Raw genomic sequence first — 25,835 nt, 5'->3', positions numbered from 1 at the left:
CTTTGAGCTCCACTAGGTCTCAGGACAGAGACATATTTCTGCTGCATATACTTTGTTTGAAATCTGATATACAAACAATTGTTTTAGTTATAATTGCCAGTACGTAATATTATTTAAGCAGAGGGGAAGCTGAGAATCAGCTGAGACCGGAGCTGTCAGACTGTGGACTGTCACAACAAATGAAAACTAAAAATAAACGTGGCATCTGGCGATAAAGAAATCTGTGTGTGTGTGTGTGTGTGTGAGTGTGAAGTGCATTTCACACAGATGATAAAACAATCCTGAGAATCAGTGTGTACTTCAAAGATCAGTCCTGTGCTGCCACCTTCAGTATGATAGCTGAGATAACACATCACATGTGAATGTTTCCCCTTTTTGAACACCATAAAGACAGATATGGTTTCAGCTCTATTATTTTATAACAGGCTCAAAGTTCAGCATTTGACACACTGTATACCTGATCTAACCAGATTCAACAATGAGTGTTAACCTGATAAATTAATATTTTTCCGGCATTATACTTTGATTAACAAGAACTTTGAATTTTTTTTCCATAAATCTGAGCATATATGATGGATCTGGAGTTGATAAGCCAACGTAAGTTAACGCCATCAGGTTAAGTATTTTCAGACACCTTGTAGTCTCACACAACTTTCCACAGTTTCATCTGTTTCAAATTGTTTATTTTTAGGTTCTTGTTACGGCCTGTGGCCATAGGAAATCTGTGTTAGCTGCTGTGCTGTGTTTCTTTGCTGTGTTTTAAGAATCTCTGCAGGTCCTTCCTCCAATGAAGAGCAGTGAGCTGCTGACTGGACCACGGATCATGCGACTGGGTTCAAAAAGCCGCTCTGACAGCTGCTGGGAGAGAGAGAAGCGAGCGACAGTGAACCGGTTGACAGCAGACTCAGACCTGGCCCTGGTTTCCAAATTCTTTGTGTAATTTTGTATATGTGTAAGCATGCTCCCTGAGAGCCGCCAAATGTATAGATATGAGTCCAGTGCTTATGTGTGCATAGGCTGAAGCGAAGCGGTGAGCCGCGTTTTTGTTTTGAACTGTTTTCTCTTGTTTCTGGTCTAGGAAGCGAGGGATAGTCATTGTCATTTGTTTGTTTTGTTTCTTTCTTAGGGTTTAGTGAGTGTTTCACTGGCGGGACTTAGTTGGTTTTGTTTATTATTTTGGCCTGGGTCCACCCAGGAGCTATGCTTCTTGACACTGAATAAAATCACCTTTTTTTAAAACTCATAACCATGTTTGGTTGTTTGGATTGGGAACCAGGGCGGGTACTTGCTTCTCCCCCCCAAATCTTATGTGCGTCTCTACATGCCTAGGCTAGGAGCGCAACAGTTCTACATGCTTTTCTGATGTCTGATTATAGTATAATTTATTTCACTGTCATAAATAAATCTTTTAAATGTAATTAAATGTTTTAGAAAAGAATCATCGAGATTTTAGATATTTGACTGCAGAGCAGAAAATAAAGTTTTTAAAGTTAGAGCATACTGTAGAGGTCTGGGCAGAGTTATTCTATTGTGGATCAAAACAGTATGTGTCTATGAAAAGTCATACAGAGGTCATTTCAAGAATAGAAATACCACTGATCAAAAGTTTGTTCTAGGCTGCAATTTGGAACTAATGTAAAGTAATAGGTTTGCTTCAATCGATAACTTTATACCTGTTGCTTTAACTCTGGAGTTATTGGAGAGCTTTTATTAGTTTCCTGCCTGCATGTGTTTATTTAATTCTTTACTGAAATATACTGAAATTCTTTACGAATAAATTCTTTACAAATCCTATCATGTGAATTCATGGATTTTTTTTTCACATTCTGTCTCTCACAGTTGACGTGTACCTCTGGTGCAAATTACTGACCTCTGTCATCATTTTAAGTGGGGGAACTTGCACAATCGGTGGCTGACTAAATACTTTTTTGCCCCACTGTAACTGCGCTAACACACTAGTTCCCACCCATGTAATTGAGCATTGCGTGGCACATCCAACATACTGTTTTACTTTAGTCCATGACTCGCTTACCTTCAGGGTCATACGTCACATGAAAACCAAAATAGTTCCAAACGCCAGATCTGAATGAGGGTGGGGGAGGTCCATGTTGCAAGGAGAACTTAACTTCTGTCTCGCTAGCTTGCCCTGCGCTCTTCCTCCTGACTATGCTGTCTGTGTTGAGCGCTCAGTGGATCTGCGCTCGACAGTGCAGCCTAGGCGGAGTAGTCGAACGCAGATTCACTGAGCGCTCAACACAGACAGCATTGTCAGAAGGAAAGTTGATAAAATAAATTACAAATGTTGTATTGTTCGATACATATGCGTACCGAACCGAAAGCACTGTATCGAACGGTTCAATATCGATACAAATATCGTTGCACCCCTAGTAATTTTAGTTTTCCATGAATTCCTCGGTTACATTTTCCATTCTCATCCTTATAATTACCCCATACTGTGCTGTGAGCATTAAAGTCTCCACACATACCACTTTATGGATGTATCCAACTTTAACACTTCCTTTCTTTGTCCATGTTTCAATCATAATATATTCCATCTGCATACCTTTTGCTAGAGTTCTATACTGAATACTTTATTTTACAAAAATTACACATCTTCCTCCTTTACCTTCGTTCCAAACTCTATGTATACTGCTATAAACTTTGAATACAAATTAAATCAAATTACAATCTAAATTTGATTTGTGCCATGTTTACTGGATACAAATTATATCAGGTGTCTTATTAGATTTTTTATGAATCCTTTAAACTCTTGTCCATTTGCTAATAAACTTCTGGAATTCTATTTCAAAATGATCACATTATTTTCTCTCCTGATGTTCCTGGCTTCCCATCTCCCCTGGTCTATTGTGTATATGTCCCCATGAAATTTCTCTCATACCAAAACACTTCTCTGCTCACACTCATTTTGATTTTTTCTGTCTTGTATTTTACTTGATCTGCACAACTGATACTTATGCATTGAATAACATTATCTTTTCCTCTGTGATTGCAATACCTGTTCTCTCTACCTGAGTCAAACCTGACGATGATACCTGTTGAACCCTTCCTATCTCAGTTTTTCCTTTCTGTACTTGCACCCTTTTAGAATAGATCTTTATTCTAACTGTTACAAGAACAATGAAACACAGTTTAACAGCTTCCGAATAGTCCATGTTATTACCTGCTTTAACCTGCTCAACCTCAATGGTCTTCTTCCTAGCGTCACATCCCACACATGTCACCCTGTGCTCTCCCCACAGTTACAACATTTATCTTGTGCATTGTCCCCATATTCCTCATACCTATGGTTATCCCCACACCTAGGACACCTTTGCTGTCCTCTGCATCTGCTGCTAGATGCCCATATTGCTGACATTTGTAGCATCTAAGAGGGGGACGGATATATGGTCTAACTATGAAACACATAGCATCCTATTTTGACTTTTTCTGGAGGGTAAGATCTTGAAACTTCAATATCATCAACTCTATCAACTCTTTCCCCACTGACTGATCTTAATAGTCTTTTAACTCGACTCACTTCCAAACCTTGAATGCTCCGTTTTAGTTTTTCAAGATCCTTATCCACTGGAATCCCTGTTACAAACTTTCATTCTCACCCCACTTCCTACCTTGTCCTTTTCTACCCGAGACCTCCGTCAAAGAATAAAAGTTCTTACTGTAAATGTCCTCCAGGCCTGCAGAGGGCGCCAAACAAACTGTTTGCAAAAGATGGATGAGTGAATTTTTAAGTGTTTTAAAACTAATCTTACATACGTGACATATTTTTGAGTATGATTATTTTCCACTTATGTGGATATAGTATATGTGAGGCACTGATTTGGTTTTTAGTGAAATTCATATAAAAAAAACAAAAAACAAACATCAAGTGAAAAAAAAGGTTTTGATAAAAAACAATTTATCTCAAAAAACGTTCAGGAACATTGTACATGTACTGTTTTTTATTTAAGTGTTGTAACCTGTTACTGCAATGCACAAAACAAAAGCACGAAACATTTCACCAATATAAAGGCAGCAGAATTTAAAGCATATATGAAGTACATCTTATGAAAGTTTGACTTTATTTGACCCTAAAGAAGACATCAGAGGTCCAAAGTAACTTGATACTGACAATCCCCATGTATCATTCCCTACATGCTTTCAGTACCAATGGTAAATGGCCTGTATTTGTATACCAATGATGACATATAATCGGCTCTATATAGCATTATCGTTATTTTGACTTTCAGGTTGATCTGTTGGATTTAGGGAGAGGTCAAAGGTCAAATCTGATATGATTTTTTTTTTAAAACGTTTATGTTTTGAAAATGTTGACATTACCCAGCACACTTTTAAGAACCATAGTTTCTAAGTTTTAAGGATTTTTGTCAGTTTTCCACAAACAAATCATAAAGTCTCCCTTGAAGACCTCGGTGAATTTAAGCCAGATTTTAATGGATTGTTATAACATGATCCTGCTCTACAAACTACAGAGTTTTATGAGAATACGAAAACTTTTAGAGCTGTTGTGTTTACAGACAGAATGAAATGCAAATCCTACCAAAAACATGAGCTCTTTGTTGAAGCTAATAAGAAACTGCTGAAACCATTTTGAGCTCCTCTTTACACATGATCTGTACTGATCTGATGCAGTATGTGTGTTAAGAAATATACTCTAAAACACTTCTTCAGTAAAGACTCAGAGAAGAGAAACACACAGAACTTCTTGCTAGCAAGGGCAGCCTCCAGCACTGAGGCTCGCGCTAAGAAACTGCCCCGGTCTTTATTTATACTTCAGTGTGTGTGTGTGTGTGTGTGTGTGTGTGTGTGTGTGTGTGTGTGTGTGTGTGTGTGTGGTCCTGCTGATCAAAGGGTCATATAACATGAAAACACAAAAGGAAACATCCTTGGTCAGGAAGAGGGTAGTCTCCCCCTCACCCTAGATGTTTCACCCTAGATAACATGGTGAGGAAGTCCAGCTGTTCATCTATATGTAAAGAAGCACTTAAACTAAAACAGACATAGCTACGTTAAAACAATAAAACAAAGTACGACCTCTCTCATGCTCCCAGGACATGGGGGTCCATTCCTGGAGTGCACACCAAGCCTTTTGCAGCCTGCTAGAGATCACACATCCTGTCACTACACAATTGATTATATGCCTCTAAGCATACATGGTTAAATATTACCTAATACAAATAACTACATGCAGTATTCTACCATATGCGAACTTATATCACTAAAAGATTATACTGACTACTAAGTACAATTTTCCATTGACAATGTGTTAAAGTGAAACCATCTCTGTGTTCGTCATGCTCAGTGTTTATCTGATATACCAAGGAATGTGCAGCAGTGAACGTTAGAAACCGATCCGACCGGATTGTCTGTTTTGCAGTGACTCATTAATACTGAGTTTTTCTTTCCTGCTCGGCTCCAGTGACTCGTTTCACTTTGACAGTTTGGATTACTGTGTGATAGTCTGGGGTCTATCTGTGGTAAGTCTTCTTTTATTTGTTTGTTTTGGGGGTTGTTTTTCAGTCAGAGAACAAACAAAAAAGAAGCTTACACTACAATTTGTGGTAAAAAACAACAACAAAGGGATTTCTTTCTACAAGTTACTGAATAAACTCTGAATAAAGTCAGAGTGTTGTTTCTCTGTGAAACTGTGAGCACATACAAGATGACAAATGTCTGTCAGTTGTTAAAAGCTCCCACAAAGCTCGAACTGTAGCAGCAAAGTATGAAAAAAGCTGTATTTATGTTTATAAAGAACTGTTCTTGGAATCAGAGACCTGCACTTAAAGCAGGACTTTTTCTCATCGAGGTGACTTAAAAGAAACTCTGAGCTTTCAGTTTTAGTTATGTGCTTGTTACGGCCGAGAGGGCCAGGCGGTGAGTGTGGACTCAAATGCAAACAAAGAGGGAAAGCTGGCGTGACGCTTAGTTTAATTACAGAGCAGGAAAAAATGTAGCCTATGAACTGTGAAGGCTATGAACATGAAGCTCAGACTGTGCGCTATGACTGGATGCTAGATTTCTTGACTGGATCCTGGGAAGGAAAAGGGGCAGCGGCCTGGGTGGAGGTACACAGAGTCACTATTACGAGAAGAGACTGGCAGTCAGTGGCAGTCTAGTGAATCTCTGTCGGTGGATTCGACTATGATGGATATGGCTTATGTGTAGCACCTGAAAGTGGCATGCGATGAGGGTGTCCAAGGGGTCCGGGTGAGGAGAGGTCCAAGAAGGGTCCGGAATATACTTGGAGCAACAGACACTACTTAAGTTACACTGCTATGGAGCAGGTTAATTTAACATAAGGACTAACAGTCCGAACGACATTCCGAAGTCATTGCTGTATAGTCTGGTAGTGTGTGTATGTGATATATATATATATATATATATATATATATATATATATATATATATATATATATATATATATATATATATATATATATATATATATATATATATATATATATATATATATATATATATATATAACGCAGAGGTGGGTAGTAAGGAGCTCTCTGAATCCATTTGTCTCATATACAGGGAGTGCAGAATTATTAGGCAAATGAGTATTTTGTCCACATCATCCTCTTCATGCATGTTGTCTTACTCCAAGCTGTATAGGCTCGAAAGCCTACTACCAATTAAGCATATTAGGTGATGTGCATCTCTGTAATGCGAAGGGGTGTGGTCTAATGACATCAACGCCCTATATCAGGTGTGCACAATTATTAGGCAACTTCCTTTCCTTTGGCAAAATGGGTCAAAAGAAGGACTTGACAGGCTCAGAAAAGTCAAAAATAGTGAGATATCTTGCGGAGGGATGCAGCAGTCTCAAAATTGCAAAGCTTCTGAAGCGTGATCATCGAACAATCAAGCGTTTCATTCAAAATAGTCAACAGGGTTGCAAGAAGTGTGTGGAAAAACCAAGGCGCAAAATAACTGCCCATGAACTGAGAAAAGTCAAGCATGCAGCTGCCAAGATGCCACTTGCCACCAGTTTGGCCATATTTCAGATCTGCAACATCACTGGAGTGCCCAAAAGCACAAGGTGTGCAATACTCAGAGACATGGCCAAGGTAAGAAAGGCTGAAAGACGACCACCACTGAACAAGACACACAAGCTGAAACGTCAAGACTGGGCCAAGAAATATCTCAAGACTGATTTTTCTAAGGTTTTATGGACTGATGAAATGAGAGTGAGTCTTGATGAGCCAGATGGATGGGCCCGTGGCTGGATTGGTGAAGGGCAGAGAGCTCCAGTCCAACTCAGACGCCAGCAAGGTGGAGGTGGAGTACTGGTTTGGGCTGGTATCATCAAAGATGAGCTTGTGGGGCCTTTTCGGGTTGAGGATGGAGTCAAGCTCAACTCCCAGTCCTACAGCCAGTTTCTGGAAGACACCTTCTTCAAGCAGTGGTACAGGAAGTCTGCATCCTTCAAGAAAAACATGATTTTCATGCAGGACAATGCTCCATCACACGCGTCCAAGTACTCCACAGCATGGCTGGCAAGAAAGGGTATAAAAGAAGAAAAACTAATGACATGGCCTCCTTGTTCACCTGATCTGAACCCCATTGAGAACCTGTGGTCCATCATCAAATGTGAGATTTACAAGGAGGGAAAACAGTACACCTCTCTGAACAGTGTCTGGGAGGCTGTGGTTGCTGCTGCACGCAATGTTGATGGTGAACAGATCAAAACACTGACAGAATCCATGGATGGCAGGCTTTTGAGTGTCCTTGCAAAGAAAGGTGGCTATATTGGTCACTGATTTGTTTTTGTTTTGTTTTTGAATGTTAGAAATGTATATTTGTGAATGTGGAGATGTTATATTGGTTTCACTGGTAAAAATAAATAATTGAAATGGGTATATACCAACACGTACGTATCAACACGTACGCCCTGCCCGTGATCAGGTACCCTGCTGGGGTAATAGGCTGGCCAAAGGAGGAGATAGAAGCCACTGACATAAAGACAAGAAAGCTCCTTACCATGCATGGAGGGTTTCACCCCAAGTCCAGCACCCTGAGGATGTACGCTAAGCGGAAGGAAGGGGGCCGGGGACTGGTGAGTGTCAGCACCACAGTCCAGGATGAGACAACGAACATCCAAGAATACATTGGGAAGATGGCCCCAACTGACCGAGTGCTCAGTGAATACCTCAGGCAGCAGAAACCCAAGAAAGAGGAGGGAGACGAGGAACCATCATGGAAGGACAGGCCCCTGCACGGTATGTACCACCGGCAGATAGAGGAGGTGGCTGATATCCAGAAATCCTACCAGTGGCTGGACAAAGCTGGACTGAAAGACAGCACAGAGGCACTAATCATGGCAGCACAAGAACAAGCTCTGAGTACAAGATCCATAGAGGCTGGGGTCTATCACACCAGGCAAGACCCCAGGTGCAGGCTGTGTAAAGATGCCCCAGAGACAATCCAGCACATAACAGCAGGGTGCAAGATGCTAGCAGGCAAGGCATACATGCAACACCATAACCAAGTGGCCGGCATAGTGTACAGAAACATCTGTGCCGAGTATAACCTAGAAGTCCCGAGGTCAAAATGGGAGATGCCCCCAAGGGTGGTGGAGAATGACCGAGCTAAGATCCTGTGGGACTTCCAGATACAGACGGACAAAATGGTGGTGGCTAACCAACCATAGTGGTGGTAGACAAACAGAAGAAGACGGCCGTAGTGATCGATGTAGCGGTTCCGAATGACAGCAATATCAGGAAGAAGGAACACGAGAAGCTGGAGAAATACCAAGGGCTCAGAGAAGAGCTCGAGAGGATTTGGAGGGTGAAGGTAACGGTGGTCCCCGTGGTAATCAGAGCACTAGGTGCGGTGACTCCCAAGCTAGGCGAGTGGCTCCAGCAGATCCTGGAGACAACATCGGAGATCTCTGTCCAGAAGAGCGTAGTCCTGGGAACAGCTAAGATACTGCACAGGACCCTCAAGCTCCCAGGCCTCTGGTAGAAGACCCGAGCTTGAAGGATAAACCGCCCGCAGGGGCATCCATGATAAACTTACCAGTTGTGATAATGTTGACACTGCTGCTTTTCTGACCCCCGTTAACCTCACACCAGTACTCTGCGCTGTCTGTTACATAAGTTTGAAAAATTGTGCATGAAGACAAAGTTCTTTTACTGTTACGTACTGTACTAATATGTTCTAACTTTTCCTCAGTGGTTCTGACTCCTCTCAGTTCAGTAGAACCACCAGAGCTCTCACAATCAAAAGATAAAGACTTAGATATTGAAAGTGTTGGAGTCTGTTAGGAGACACATGAAGAATAGCTGCACCTGAAAATTAGAAACAGCACAAGATGTTAACAGATTAATCAGAATCCTTGTAAAATGTTTTTTAACCTCTCTAACTTACTCTCCCCCTTTTCAGGTAAAGCTATTTTGAACATGTCACCAGCAGAATTATTTTAAGCATTACTAGATTAGCAGAGGAAAGCCATAAATTATTTTATTATGAACTGCAGCGTTTGGTAGGATTCATATCGCTCTGAACATGGCTTAAACATGATGGCTGCTTTTACTGTATGTTAATGTGAAAGACTACAAATCTATTTTCCACTCTTGGCTTTAGGATAAGTGATGATGCTCTGTGCTGAGTCTGCACGATAACAAAAGGGCTGGTAGAATAAAAAAAAATTTAATGTAAAAGGAGCTCTCTTACCAGTTTGCTTCTTGTGTGTGTCGTGACAGTGTGATTTTCCACTTTCTTTATTGAATAATGCTACTTTACTTTACGTGTTTGTTGATTTCTACTTCTTCTACTTTGTGCTTAAGAGACTGAAACAATGTTGTGCATGTTTCTTCTTCTTCCTCCCAAATTGTTAAACAACTTATTTTGAAAAATTTGGTCAAGATGATTAAGCCTTTACCTCAGATTTGATAACTCAAGACTCAACCCTTAAATTGGTGTATTATCGTATTTTCCGCACTATAAGGCACACTATTAAAAAACTATTAAATCCTTTAATTTTCTCAAAAATCGACAGTGCGCTTTATAATCCGGTGCGCCTTGTACATGAATTCTGGTTGTGCTTACTGACCTTGAACTGATTTTATGTGGTACATGGCGCTCAAAAATCTGTCAAAAAATGTTTTAGTACGACTTTGGTAAGCTACATAGCCACACTGCTTGATGGATTGTCGGAGCATTACGGCTACCATAGTCAGGAGCCTGGCGGACTCTGAGTAATTTGGGTCCAAAACTCAGTCCGCTTCAGGTCCCAAAGTCAAACGAACACTGCAGCATCACTGAGAGTTAAAAAACTGTCCTAATTCTTTCATCTTCAATAAAATGATCAGCGTTGCTGCTTTTCCAGCTGTAACAATTCAGTTTAACATCCAGGCATCCATGAAAACAGAATTTATTAAATTTAGCAGAGTTAGAAGTTAGCAGGAGGTTAGCTTGCTAGTTTCCACCTAAACACAATATAGCATGTTCTGACTGAGATTTCTGAAGAAATTAAAACGTACAGTTCTGCTATCACTTACAACATAAATGAAGACAGAAAACTAGACAGCAGTGACTTTTGTACGGTTACTGAAGTTGGACTAGCTGGTATATAATGATGTGCTATGTGATTGCTAGTAGGGCTGCTCGATTATGGCAAAAATGATAATGACGATTATTTTCACTGAAATTGAGATCTCGATTATTTGACGATATTTATTTAACCCTTTAAGACCTACTATAGAACCAAGTCCGCCAGAGCTTATATTTTTTTACATGTTGTAGTGCCATTTGTGGGAGCATTTCAAGTTGCTATACATCAATACAACTGTTATAGCCCATATTTTAATAATATGTATGCATTAAGTGCATAGCAACTACATTAATTGCAAAAAAGTGCAATAAATTACAAAACAATTGAAAATCGTTTTTGTTTTGTTTTTTACATATATTTCTACTTAGAGAAATTTAAGAGGTTTATCCCTCAAAACTTTAAATACCAAAAAGTTGCAAAAAATAGTTTCCCACCACAGGAAATTTATTTTGAGCGTCTTCATAGTTTTATTTTGGAGATACACCAATTTTTATATACTGCAGGAAAAATGAAAAAACAATCCTATGATGCAAATTTGCAAAGAAAACAGCAGGTGCATCAAAATAAACTATTTCCAGCACTTCCGGTTTTGGGCAGGAAATGGCGGACATGCAATAGTTCATGCTGATGTCTGTTTCACTGTGGGAAGTGTTACAAACAGCTGATCAGATCGGCAAAGCCTGTTTCTGGAATATTATGTTTTTGTTGCTGCAAGCGCTTTTTATGCAATTTTTGCAAAGCTTTATGTGGAAGGAAACTGTGACCGAGGACAAGCTGATGGTATGAGATGTAAGTACAACTCCTCAGGTTTCATATGCAAAACAAATTATTGCGCTAGCTTATGTGGTTCAGGTTCTACAGGGATTTAAAAACAGTTACACAAAACGGAGTGTGCTGCTCTGACCGGCTTTAAAGGGTTAACAATAGCAATGTATTGAATAATGACTTTAAAAAAATAATATAAAATAGTGTGCAACACCACTGAAGTTTTTTTTACCTCTCTTTTCAACCAATGGCAGTCACTCTCTCCTCTCCAAATAACTTCTGCTTAGCTTTCCGAGCTTCCTTCGATCCTCTTAATCAGCGGTCTCCAACCTTCTTCGCGCCACCGACCGGTTTATGCCCGACAATATTTTCACGGACCAGCCTTTAAGGTGTCGCGGATAAATGAGGGAGGGGCTAATAATCGGCTCAGTCATGTTTAATGATCGTTGAAAGCCCAGATCGTAATCGTGATTAAAATTCGATTAATTGAGCAGCTCTAATCGCTAGTGACACAGCTATGTTAGCATAACATAAAGCACAACACAGTGAAGCTGGAGGATGAACGCTAACTTTTTTCCACTGGATAAAACCCAGTGGAACCCTTCCTGATGGTCAGGGACAAATGCGATCGCAGGGAGGATGCTGTAAACGGACCAAACTTCAGTCAGGAGAACAACTGAGATAATCCATCCACAATACGAGGTTAGTCATTAATATACTGCAACAACATGGGAATAGAGCAGCTGCAAGAGAATTCAACATTAATGAGTCAATGGTAAGGAAGTGGAGGAAGCAAGAAGAATGAGTTGAGTAAAGTTTGACTTATCTGACTGTTTTGTTTTGCTTAATGCACCTTATAATCCGGTGCCCTTATGTATGAAAACAGACCCATCCATCGACAGCGCGCCTCATAATCCTGTGCGCCTTATGGTCCAAACATACAGTATATTAAAATATGTGATTCAGAATTACTCTTAGACACTGCAATAGGTCATCCAACTATTTAAATTGCTGTTGAAGGTAACATAGTATGTTAACTGAAATGAGGTTTACAAATGTGAAGAGTTGATTACAAGTAGCATATCCCTTGAATATCATTGCAGGGCACTGTATGCAAGACAGGTCTAAAACAAACATAAAAATACACTACACATATGAGTTTTATTACTGTAGTTGTCGGACTATAAGCCGCTACTTTTTGCACAAGCTTTGAACCCTGCAGCTTTTAGTCAGGTGCGGCTTTTCTATGGATTGTTCATGATTTTTGTCATATCCTAAGACAATTTGTTTTGTTTGTTCCGCTGTTGTACGGCACTACGTTGCCTGGCGGAAGGGCATGTGATCAGACACACAGTATCGGGGTTCAAGAGTGGTATGTTGGTCACATGTCCATCCGCCAGGCAACATAGTGCTGTACAAGTAGCACGAAAAAAAACTTCAAAGTAGCACTACAAATATGCAAATATGTACCCATAACTTGTTTTTCAAAATATTAATAAAAGGGGTGTGTCTCCAAACAGCCATCTCTTTCCTGACAATTCCGTTTGTGCATATTCTCTTACATATGATAAGTCAACATTGAAACACCTGCGGCTTTTACTCAGGTGCGGCTAATGTATGTACAAAACAGGATTTTCCCCTGATTTTAGCTTGTGCGGCTAATATTCAGGTGCGCTTTGTATATATAAACAAACCTGTTAATTAGCATGGTTAATTACATGATCAGAGGCAAAGACCTCACAGCGCAAGCATACTCCCAACCTATTATAAGACTATATATAATAATATACAATACAATGTATTTTATTTTAATATCGATTAACAAAAAAGAAAAAAAAAGTCACAAGCAAAGTGGGAACACAGCACGGCACATGTTTAAACATATTTATTTATCAAAATCATTTATTAATCAAATAAACACAGCATGTATTTTTTCACCCCTAAAAATACATGTTCAAAACACCACAACAGTACCCTGATAGTTCACAAAAATGTCACATGGAATTAAACAGAAGCTGGCAACTCAGCTCTGTAGAGTGGGCAATCACAAAGAAGCAGTTATTTCAAGTTGTAGACGCAAGCTGCTCTTCATATTTTTGGTCAACAGATGTCACCAAAGAGGACTGTTTAGAAAAGCTTTCAGTAATGAACCGTTTTTCAATACAAGCTTCAGAAAGATTCATTAGGTCATTGGTAAACCTGAGTATCTGATCAGTGTGCATTTAGTCCTCTACTGCCACCTTCATTATGATAGCTGAGATAACACCTACCATGTGAATGCTTTCCCCTTTTTGAACACTGCAAAGACGGATATGGTTTCATCTTGATTATTTTATACAGGCTCAAAGTTCAGCATTTGACACACTGTACAACTAACCAGGATCAACAATGGATGTTAAATGGATTTTTCGAGCATTACACTTTGATTAACACGGTTTATTTTTTGCATAACTCAGAGCATATATGAGGGATCTGGAGTTAATAAAGTTAAGGCCAGCAGGTTAATGATTTTCAAACGTCACCCTTGTAGGCTCACACAACTTTCCACGAGTAAGTCTCTTTCAAATTGTCTATTTTTAAGTTCTACATGCTTTTCTGATGTCTAGTTATAAAGTCTGATTATAGTATAATTTATTTCACTGACATAAATAAATCCGTGTAAATGTAATTAAACATTTTACAAACGAATGACAACGGTTTAAAATATTTCATTTGAAAGCAGAAAAGAAAGTTTTGAAAGTGAAAGTATACTGTAGAGGTCTGTGCAGAGTCATTCTTCCAAGTATTTTTTCTTCTGTTTGTGTAAAGAAAACTGAAGGCATTAAAACATTGTAAATATTTTATATTTGACTGATTTACAGCAGCTGTGCACAGTCAAGCAGCTAAAAAGTCAATTTGCAGTCTACACTCACAGCAAACTGTCTCTGTTGGCTGAAGTTTACCAGTTGTGATTCCAACTTTTCATAAACGGCCATTTTATGGATTTTATGGTGAGGCCAGCTTTTGTCCATGTGCAGAAAATTATGAGATGGAAAACAATAAATAATAAAATTTAAAATACTTTTATTATGGATATCTTTTGAAATAAAGGAGAACATGTGCAAACATCAGATATGGTTATCCAACTCTGAACTTGTAATCTATAAACACAGATTTTGATCCGATCACTTTGTATTTATTTGTTGTTTATTGCAGATTGCACTATTTTTATTCTTTACCCTGCTGCTGTAACAAACCAATTTCCCTTGTGGATCAATACAGTACCTATCTATGAAACCTTATTATCTGATAGCTAAGCTTTCTTTGAGGCCCATTACACAATCAAAACAATCAGCAGCAGACAGAGTTCATCTCAAAGCTAACGATGACACTGACCAAAAGTTATTCTCTAGGCTGCAATTTAGCACTAATGTGAAGTAATGTGAAGTAATGTGTTCACTTTAATCAGTAACAAAATGTCTGGTGCCTTAACTCTGGAGTTAATGGAAAGTTATAGTGCTAAGTGCATGTTGAAGGCCTCATGACAGTACTTGACATATTAAAACATGTAACATGTAAAATATGTTTTTAGTCTTGAATAAGTTATTTTAATGACCTCTTGTGGCCACACTTGTATTTATTTTGATGTATTTTCAGAGGAGGATGCTTCCACAGAAAGATGGACTCTCCCTTTCTCCAGCCAAAGTCTTCAGTATTTTCATTTTCCATCTTCTAATACACTTAAATCGAGGTAAGTTTGATGTTACATGCGTAATATTTTTTATTACAGTGCATATAAATAAAATAGTGCAAATATGTTACATTTGGTACAAACAGTAGTTAATAGTTTGATTTTTATGATTTGTTGCCTGCCCGCAAGTGTTTATTTAATTATTTAGTGAAACAGGTTTCTTCATCAAAATTTTTAAAACGAGAAAGAAAAATAATGCTCTGAGTGTCATCTTTAACTATATATATATACATTCACACCTGCTGCAGAAATGAAAAAACACATCTATCTTTCTTTTTTTCTTTCGTTCTTTGTTTTTCCTCCTGTCTACAGCGGAGTCTCAGGTGGTTGGTCCACATCAACCAGTAGTTGCATTAGTTGATGATGATGTTATTTTACCATGTCACGTGGAGCCTGCAGAGGATGTGACAGCTGAGATATTGGAGTGGACACGATCTGACTTGAACCCAAGATTTGTCCATGTGTGGCGATCCGGTCAGGATCTGGTGAATACAAGAAATCCTTCATACAGGGGAAGAGCATCACTGTTCATCAATGAACTGAAGCGTGGAAACATTTCACTGAAACTCTCCAAAGTAAAACTCTCTGATGAAGGAACATATGAATGCAGCATTCCTTTAATGGAGAAAAAATCTTTTGTTAAGCTTGTGGTTGGTAAGTAGACTTCAGAAAAGAGAACACGCTAAATGCATCAGAATTTTGTAATATTAATAATTTAATGATTGTGAATTACTGTCCATATTAGGAGTTTTTTCACCCACTAACATCTTTTGTAAACTCTTTGCTCAGCATCAGATGCTGCCACCTCACCTGTCATCAGTTTATCAGGGATTGACAAAAATAGAGGAGGAGTGGTGTTACAGTGTGAGTCTGCAGGCTGGTATCCAGAGCCTGAGCTGCTGTGGTTGGACGGTGAGGGAAACCTCCTCTCTGCTGGACCTACAGAGACCCTCAGAGGTCCTGATGACCTCTATACTGTCAGCAGCAGAGTGACTGTGGAGAAGAGACACAGCAACAACATCACCTGCAGAGTCCAACAGAAGAAAATCAGCCAGAACAGAGAGACACACATACATGTTCCAGGTTCAAATTATATTATTGCATTCATGATAGAAACACTTTTTGAACATATGAAGTCCAGATTTCTAGTTTGTTTTTTCTTTTTTTTTTTACCATTTCAGAGGATTTCTTTGAGGTCCCATCCAGTTCTCCCTCTGTCATCATCGGTTTGGCTGTTTGTTTGGCTCTTTGCATCATGCTGTTAATTTCATCAGCTGCTGTCCTTTTATGTAGAATGAAGAAACACAGTGAGTCACTGATAAATTTTTCCTACCTCTACTATAAATCAATGTTTTCATTTTCATTCCTTCTCATTTATTTTTAATTTCAAAAAGAGAACAACAGAAGCCCAGAGGATCAGACTGATGTGGGAGGTGCTGAAGTTCCTCTGAGAGGCTCTTCTCCCAAAACTAAGAATAAGACTTCATGCGTGAGTAGATAAACACAAACAAATTAAATATCAAGATGTTCATTGTTTTTCAGAAATGAAATGGAATATTAATCCTAATTTCAAAATAAAACTATCTGAAATAATGCTTAACAGAAAAAAGAAAAAAAAACTGCACACGGTTACCACACAGACATCATGTGCATTATGGGCATTTACTAAGGTTGAGTAGAAAGAATTCTCTATTGATGTTAAAGGAATGAAGCAGAAACAATGTGAAAACATCAGTGTGATTTCATTCATCATTATTAGATTACTACTTCAGTAATGTCACACCAGTCTCTGTTTTGGTAAAAATGTTGCTACTGATGAAATTATTTTATATAATCAAGCTTTTCCTGGACTTCACACATCACCAACAGAGACAGTAGGTGTGCTCATACATAAAAGAAACATATTGATTTAAAAATACAACCCAGCAATGAAAAACAAGTTTTTCTACCTGACAGGGGATTTCTTAAAATCACCCCGCAGCTCTTCAGCTGAGACACTTGAGTTAGAAAACACAAACACTGCAGTTGTCTTTACTCGCGAGGACAAGTGACAGAGCGCTCCTACACGTAAGAGACACTCACGGACTTGCGCTCTGTCCCCGTCTGCTTTCTTTATTTATACAAGCGAAATGAATACATTCGTTCAGTGACATGAGCATGTGTGTGTGTGTGTGCGAGGTCAGAACTGCTTGTTCAACTTCTTACTATCGCTGTGGAAAGATTCAGATACAAATATCAGAACACGTTTCATAAAGAACAATCAGTTCTAAACAAGGAAAAGGCCATCATGCAGTATTCTATCATCAATAAACTTATATCACTAAAAGCTTATACTGACTACTCAGTACAATTTTCCATTGACACTACCTCATGATTGCGTTTTATCTCATATTTATTAACTGTAGCTTTAATCAGTGTTGCGCTCATTTTGTAATTCACATTACACTTTAAACTAATGTGTTACATTATTTATTACCCGCAGTAAGTAATCCATTACACTATGTGTTATATTAGTTTTGTATTACTCCATAACAAACCCCAAAATGCGGTGTCATGGTCCTGGGTCGAGCGACCCAGTATTTGAGTTTCATGTATCTTTTGTATTCATTTGCACCTAGCTTAGTTCACCTAGTTAATTTCCAGATTGCAGTTTAGTTTTGTTCCTTAGTTGTTTATGTCATCTCCCCCTGTACTAAGTCCGCCTGGTTCATGTGTCATGTCTGCGTGGTTATGTTTAGTTCTTGTCATGTCTAATCTCCATGTTTCCTGTTTTACTTTGTAAGTCTGTATTCATTGTCAGTGTATTCAGTTTCACTTCTCCTGTCCTGCCGTTAGGTTCATGTGTGTCAGCTGTGCTCCCATGTGTGGCCACTTCCCCTGATCATCCCTCATGTGTATTTAGTCTCTGTGTTTCATACAGTCTGTGTCGCGTCGTCTGTGTTCCCACCCTCCATGTTGTCACAGCCAGTCCTTGTAGTCATAGTTATGGTTTCCTGTAGTGATGGCCAAATGAAGCTTTCTGAAGCACTGAAGCTTGTATTGAAAAACGGTTCATTACTCGAAGCTTTTCAACACAGTCCTCTCTGGTGACATCTGGTGGCCAGAAATATGAAGCGCAGCTTGAATCCACAAAATAAAACCAACTGCTTCATTATGATTGCCCACTCTACAGAGTGGAATCCTGTCTGATATTGGGCCTCCGTTGTGTTGCTTTGAACGTGTATTTTTTGGTGGTTAAGAAAATGTGTTTTATTTGTTTAATAAATAGTTTTGACCAGTAAACTCCCCTTGCTTAAACATGCGCCATGGTGTGGTCTTTCTTTGCTTGTGACTTCTTGATGTTGGTAAATACAATAATTGAAAAATACCACGTTACATATATATATACATATAATAATGTACAGCACATTATGGAGTAGGCTTCTGCTGTGAGGTCTTGCCTCCATGCAGGTATGCAATTAATCGCCGGAGGGTATATTTATAAATAATATTATATTAAGGAAATTTTCCCAGACATATTTTTGACCTGGGGGTAGAATTGATTGTGAAATGGAAAAGGAAAATGCTTATGAACTTGCAAATTAAAAACATGATGCATTGACGGTAACCCTTTTTCATTTTTATTTAAAAAGAGAATTTGTTCTAGTGTGCGATGGCCGAACCTGTTCTTTTTCGTGGAGATAATTTATCGTGCCTTAAGGAAAATCCCTTCACATGGCACAGAGGAGGCTGGAGTGCAGAGAAACTGGTAGAGATGCAGTTATACAGTCTAACTGGGCCCCACAAACTATCAGCTAAAGAGAATAAAGAAATTCAATTGCTGTACATTTGGCAGACTAACATTTTCAGATTAATTAAACAATAAAAAATATATTTTTACAACATTACAAGTAAAGAGTCAAGTGGAAGTTTTTCTAAAGTTATTTAATGATATTTATATTATGGAAGCATATTTTTGACATTTTACTTTTTTCCCGTTTTCAGATATAATAAACACGCACAAAACAAAAGCAAACGGCCAGAACACAAAGCTGGAAAACCCACCCGATTGACAAAAATCAACTCAAAATACTCCCACACAACAGAACCTCCTCTATTCCTCGCTGGCTCCAAATCTCTCAGTAGAATGATCAGTGGTTCGCTATCTGTCACCATCAAAACACTCCAAAAATCCCGCAAATGATTCGCTTCCTTATAAACCATTGAATCAGATACCGAAGCAGTTAGGTTGGTTCTAAATGAAGCTTCGGACGTCACTGATCACGTGACTCTGGCCAAACGAATCAAGCTTCGACACAGTGCTTCTGAAGCAGTGTGTTGATTTTTTTGACACACGCACCGGAGCTTCAGCTTCAAGCGGACCATCACTAGTTTCCTGTGTCTTCATAGTTTATCCTGGTATCACTTTCCCAGTTTAGTTATAGTTTAGTTTTGTCACTACGCTTTTGCCTTGTTTGCACTCCTTGTCCTCAGCCACAATAAAGGCTCGCTTTTCGTTCGAAATCCAGTTTTGTGTCCTCACCTCTGTCTGCTCTTGGGTCCTCTACTCACTCCACACGGTCTGCCCCGGCAGTCCGTGACATGTACTTACCCATAATCACCATTTAACAAGAAAAACCTTAGGAGGACAATCCCACACACTGACACAAATCTTCATCCTAATAATGGCACCAGAGGTGACAAAAGTAGAGATATTCTGTACACACACATGTGTCATGTGTGTCTGCAACAGAGAACATCTGATGTGTGTGTCTCTATGAGCATGTGATGTGATCAGTGGTGTGTGTGTGTCTGTGTAGGAAACAGAAGTCAGTATTCATCCTAAAGATGTAATCATCTTACACAATGACAATCATATTGATCCACAATTCTCTAACATTAGCTAACTAGTGAGAGAATCGAGAACTGAGAGGAAAATAACTACAGTAAAACTAAAAATCAGTTTATTTGACTACATTTGTGCTGTTTGTTTTTTGTCTAGCTGCACTCAAACATTTGGGTTTTTAAAGCACTTTATAAATGAGCACTGTGTGGAGAGCAACTCTGAGTCACGGGACCAACACAAACTGATTTTTCCTCCTCTGGCCGAGTGTACCAAGTTGTGCAACCAGCTGCTGCCATCAGCGCTATTTTACAACATAACGGCCGCTACAAGCAAATCACAGCACAAATATAACTAAGTTTCTTACTGAATCCCATCAAAGTAGGTCAATGTGTGGCAAGGAAAAAGCAGATGCTCAGATGAAGAGATGCCACACTAGGGGTCCACTTTAACCTCTGACTTTGGCACATGTCATCTCTTTTTATGCGACATCTCCTGGCTCAAATCAGTTTGATATTTGAAGGCTCACAGTGATGTAAAATAATGACTCCTCAGCAGTGCGTAAAAAAAAAAAGTAACAAGCCTGTTCTGAAAATATAATTAGTCAAAAGTACAGATATTTGTTTAAAAATGTGAGTACAACTAAAAGGATCTCAGAAAAATACTCAAGTAAAGATACTGAAAAATTATACTGAAGTACAGTAACAAAGTATTTGTACTTGGCTTGTCTGCCATCTCTTAGTGGCCAATAACTTGGACGTCGAAACTTCAGGAGGAACAAAAGAGGAGGGAGGAAGCTGAAAAGAATCTGCAGGACATTAAAGAAGAGGTTTGTATTTGTTATTTGGTATATATTTGTCATGTGTGTGAGTGTGTCCCTATTAAATGTCTCTTTATCTCTGTATTGTAAAGTTATGAAGGAGATTATTTTGTTTATTTTGTAACAAATGTCTAAAAAAGTAACTGTTTCTACATATTAAACAGACTTATAATCCACGTTGAAATTCAAAGAAAGGACTGGCTTGCAGAAATGTGTCAGAATTAAATGAAATCGCCAGTTTATTGTCATTCGGAACAGTTAGTGCACATCAGAATGAAATTCCAGTGCATTTACTCATCATCAAATATAAAAATAAATAAATAAAATTAATGTCTAAAGGCATAAAATGCAAGAAAGATCCATGTGAGAATAAAAAATAAGAAATATTTTAGTTTATTAGTAAGGAAATTAATAAGGAAAAGCTGCGCAGGATCTTAAATATATTGAACATCAACAAAAGCAGCAGAAAAGTGTACAATCATCGTTCAGCCATGAAATGACACTGCTGTAAATATAGAGTCATGGGGGACAGAGGGGAGGCAGTCAGGGTGGGTGGTTGGTGTGCTGATGGTTGGAGAATGAAACTATTGTAACATCTGGCTGTCCTGGTCCTGATGCTGCTAAACCTCTTTCCAGAGGGCAGCAGGTAGCACAGTGCATGATGGGGGTGGGCGGAGTCTCTGATGATGTTATGGACTCTGCTGAGACAGCATCTGTGCTCGACATCCTGAATGGATGGAGGAGAAGTCCTGGAAGGAAGCAGGAAGCTCAGACACTGCTGAGACTGTTTAACCAGTGCTGATGTGTTTGGTGACCAGTCTCACTTCTTAGTTATCTGTACCCCCAGAAAGTTGACCCTGCTGACTACCTCCACAGCTCTGTTGTCAGTGATTAGTGGTGAATGACTGGACTGTTTTGTCCTGAAGTTGATGATCAAGTTCTTGGTCTTCTTGACATTCAGGATTGTTGCACCGGTCCTCTATAGGACAGATCTATGTTGTCCATAATGAGACCCACCACTGTTGTGTCATTTGCGTTCCTAATCATGTGATTAGAGGAAGATGCAGCGCTGCAGTCATGTGTCATCAGCGTGAAAAGCATTGGGCTCAGTAAACAATGGAGAGACAGGTGGAGCTGAAGATGCTGTTTCCCACTCTCACAGAGTGAGTTCTGTCATTGAGGAAGACCAGCAGCCAGATACAAATGGGGGTGCTGATACCTGTGGGAGGGGTCAGTTTTTTCACCACCTCCTGGGGGATGATCAACCAACAAACAGCATTCATACGTGACTGTTCTCGTAAAGCTCAGGTAACGAGCAGAGGACATCGCTCTGTGGAGCAGTTTGGCCAAAGACTGATGTGGAAGGGACTCTACAAGGACTTCATTATTAAGGGAGTTGTTAAAGATGTCTGTAAGGACGTGTGCTAGCTGCTCAGCACACTCTCTGAGTACTCGTCCATGAATGTTGTCCGGCTCAAAGTTTTACAGACATCAGTCACTCTGAGATTCAGTGTTTTCTCATCAGGGTGAAGACTGTCTTTTATTTCAGGGTGTTGTTGTTGGTTGAAAATGTACAGAGAACTTTGTTGACCTCATTGAGACAGTGTGTGTTGTTGTCACACATACTCTCTTCTTATAGGAAAACTCTTAATTTAAGACAAAGCTTAATTAATTTACTTATAATGAAATTCAAATACAGTTTTTTCTTTAGCTTCTCCATTCTTCTGATTCCATATAGAAATTAATTTGTTGCCTCTGTGTAATCACCCACATGCTATAACAAAAAACATAAAAAATGTACTTTTGTCTTCTCTGTCTTTGTTTCTTTTTAATTGCAGCTTTATGGAAACATCAGTCAAGCCCAGGAAGAGAAACAGAAGATGGAGAGAGAAATGGAGAGACTGAGAAATCAGCTTGATTCCACAAACCAACAGGTTCATTTTTTATACACTAACTTCCTGCATTTACATGACTGCCATGTTTAATCAGATCTCTTTCTCTGGTGATTGAAACACTCTGAAGAAAAATTCAGAAATTCTGATTTTATATAATTAATTGAAAATAAGCAGAGCTGTACTGATTATAAGTTTTTAGGCTGATTTATCTGCTGTTTGCAGTGATGCTGTGATTAACTGTCATTTATTGACAGCAATCTTTATTCTGTTGTATTCTCATACAATCTAGTAAGAGTGGTTAGTTGCCTGGATCCAGCCACTCTTACTAGATTGTATGATGTCATCTCAACAAGAAAAAATTAAGTTGCTGAATTTCATGCAGATGCTACATGATTTAATTACGTTCACCATAGAAACATGGAATTATTTAGTTCAAATTGCAAGTTTGGCTCTTATGCATGTAACAACCACCCAATTTCATTTTTTTGAGTGTGAGCAGACGTGTTCCTTAAACATGATGATGTTGATCAAGGATCTGACCTCACAGCCCATTGTTCCTTCAGTGGTGCTCATATTAGTCATTATGCAAATGTACTGTTTATAAGATTTGGGGAAACCTGCAGTCAGCTGAGACTGAAGAGTCACTTGGATGAGTGACCAAAGGTTTCTCCCACTGAAAACTTACCTGGATGATTGAGCATGCGTAGGGACGATGAAACAAAGGCAAAAGACAAAAAATGCTTTTATGTTTTTACATTAAATTAATGACACTGATGCTTTATCGACCAACACAAGACACTAAACACCCTTTAGTGACACTGACATCCAGCTGCACTCAAGTAAAAGCTTAAAAATCTCAATATTTTAATCTTTTCTTTATTTTATAAATCAGACTTGATAAATGTTATATTTTGTGCATTTATTTATTTAACCAATAATCCCTTTTATTTTGGGAGACACGACATTAAAACTCAAATATTTCCTTAGAGTCTTCATTTATTTGCTTTTTTGTATCAGCCAACTTATATTTACATAATACAGCTTTAATTCAGAGCTTTAATGTGACTCTGGTTGTGTTTCCATTATTGTGTCTGAAACATGAACATTTCTTCCTTCTGCTCTTTCTTCCTGTAACATTTCACATGAATACTGAAATCATCAATCAGCTCCAGCAGGAGAAAACAGCAGCAGAGGACCTGAAGAAGAAAAATCGTGAGGTTTGTGTTTCCATTATAAACATTCAGAATTTACTGACCCAACTCTCTTTATCTCTGTATTGTAAACAGTTATGAAGGAAACTTTACATATTATTTTGTTTGTTTGATTAATTAAGAACTAATAATGAAATGCAAATAAATGTGTTTCTTTGGGATCATCCTTTTGTAATTTCTGTCATAGCAGGCTCTTAATTCTATATAGAACCTAATTTATTAACTTTTTGAGTGAATGTGTGATTGTATTGTGCAATCCCCCACGTTTTGCCTTCCATTGTTGCAGTTTCTGTATCATTAACTACACAAGCACTTATAAATCCACCTCTATACACATTTTTCAGACCATCCCACAACACTTAATGTTGTTAACATCAGGCTACATCAACTCCCTGATATTTAAAATAAAATAGCTTTTATTTAATCTTTTTGCGTAAAGCGAATAGTATAGAATAGAATCACCACTTTATTTTCATTCAGAACATTTAGTGCACATCAAAATGAAAAGCATTTACTCATCACCAGACTTTAAATATAAATAAATCTATAAAAAGTCTAAAGGTTTAAAATATTTTAAAAAGGATAAACGTGTAAGAATATAGGAAAAGAAATATTATTAGGATTATGAAATACTTTTATTAGTAAGGAGAAGCTGTTCAGGATCTTTAAGTATATCGAACAGCAGTAACAGCAGCAGAAAAGTGTACAATCATCATTCAGCCATGAAATGACACTGCTGAGACTGTTTAACCAGTGCTGATGTGTTTGGTGACCAGTCTCACTTCTTAGTTATCTGTACCCCCAGAAAGTTGACCCTGCTGACGACCTCCACAGCTCTGTTGTCAGTGATTAGTGGTGAATGACTGGACTGTTTTGTCCTGAAGTTGATGATCAAGTTCTTGGTCTTCTTGACATTCAGGATTGTTGCACCGGTCCTCTATAGGACAGATCTGTGTTGTCCATAATGAGACCCACCACTGTTGTGTCATTTGTGTTCCTAATCATGAGATTAGAGGAAGATGCAGCGCTGCAGTCATGTGTCATCAGCGTGAAAAGCAGCGGGCTCAGTAAACAATGGAGAGACAGGTGGAGCTGAAGATGCTGTTTCCCCCTCTCACTGAGTGAGTTCTGTCAGTGAGGAAGACCAGCAGCTAGATACACATGAGGGTGTTGATGCCTGTGGGAGGGGTCAGTTTTCTCACCACCTCCTGGGGGACGATCAACCAACAAACAGCATTCATACGTGACTGTTCTCGTAAAGCTCAGGTAACGAGCAGAGGACATCGCTCTGTGGAGCAGTTTGGCCAAAGACTGATGTGGAAGGGACTCTACAAGGACTTCATTATTAAGGGAGTTGTTAAAGATGTCTGTAAGGACGTGTGCTAGCTGCTCAGCACACTCTCTGAGTACTCGTCCTTGAATGTTGTCCGGCTCAAAGTTTTACAGACATCAGTCACTCTGAGATTCAGTGTTTTCTCATCAGGGTGAAGACTGTCTTTTATTTCAGGGTGTTGTTGTTGGTTGAAAATGTACAGAGAACTTTGTTGACCTCATTGAGACAGTGTGTGTTGTTGTCACACATACTCTCTTCTTATAGGAAAACTCTTAATTTAAGACAAAGCTTAATTAATTTACTTATAATGAAATTCAAACACGGTTGTTTCTTTAGGGTCTCCATTCTTCTGATTCCATATAGTAATTAATTTGTTGCCTCTGTGTAATCACCCACATGCTATAACAAAAAACATAAAAATGTACTTTTGTCTTCTCTGTCTTTGTTTCTTTTTAATTGCAGCTTTCTGGAAACATCAGTCAAGCCCAGAAAGAGAAACAGGAGATGGAGAGACTGAGAAATGAGCTCGATTCCACAAACCAACAGGTTCATTTTTTATACACTAACTTCCTGCATTTACATGACTGCCATGTTTAATCAGATCTCTTTCTCTGGTGATTGAAACACTCTGAAGAAAAATTCAGAAATTCTGATTTTATATAATTAATTGAAAATAAGCA

General features: G+C 38.7%; 1 protein-coding gene across 1 annotated transcript in view; it reads left to right on the top strand.

The window, feature by feature from the left end:
• Positions 1-572: 572 nt before the first annotated feature.
• LOC113015279 (uncharacterized) overlaps positions 573-25,835 on the top strand; it is a 46,723-nt gene continuing 21,460 nt past the window's right edge. Inside the window, exons 1-9 of the mRNA XM_026157234.1 lie at positions 573-597; positions 765-936; positions 1,079-1,104; positions 15,387-15,548; positions 15,864-16,157; positions 16,256-16,381; positions 16,469-16,563; positions 20,639-20,725; positions 25,618-25,701. Coding sequence (XP_026013019.1) covers positions 573-597; positions 765-936; positions 1,079-1,104; positions 15,387-15,548; positions 15,864-16,157; positions 16,256-16,381; positions 16,469-16,563; positions 20,639-20,725; positions 25,618-25,701 — 1,071 coding nt within the window. The remainder of the gene's footprint in view (positions 598-764; positions 937-1,078; positions 1,105-15,386; positions 15,549-15,863; positions 16,158-16,255; positions 16,382-16,468; positions 16,564-20,638; positions 20,726-25,617; positions 25,702-25,835) is intronic.

Source organism: Astatotilapia calliptera, chromosome 3 (genome assembly GCF_900246225.1).
Source record: "Astatotilapia calliptera chromosome 3, fAstCal1.2, whole genome shotgun sequence".
Lineage (NCBI taxonomy): Eukaryota > Metazoa > Chordata > Actinopteri > Cichliformes > Cichlidae > Astatotilapia > Astatotilapia calliptera.
The sequence above is the reverse complement of the archived record's forward strand: the minus strand, read 5'-3'. Positions and strand labels throughout refer to the sequence as shown.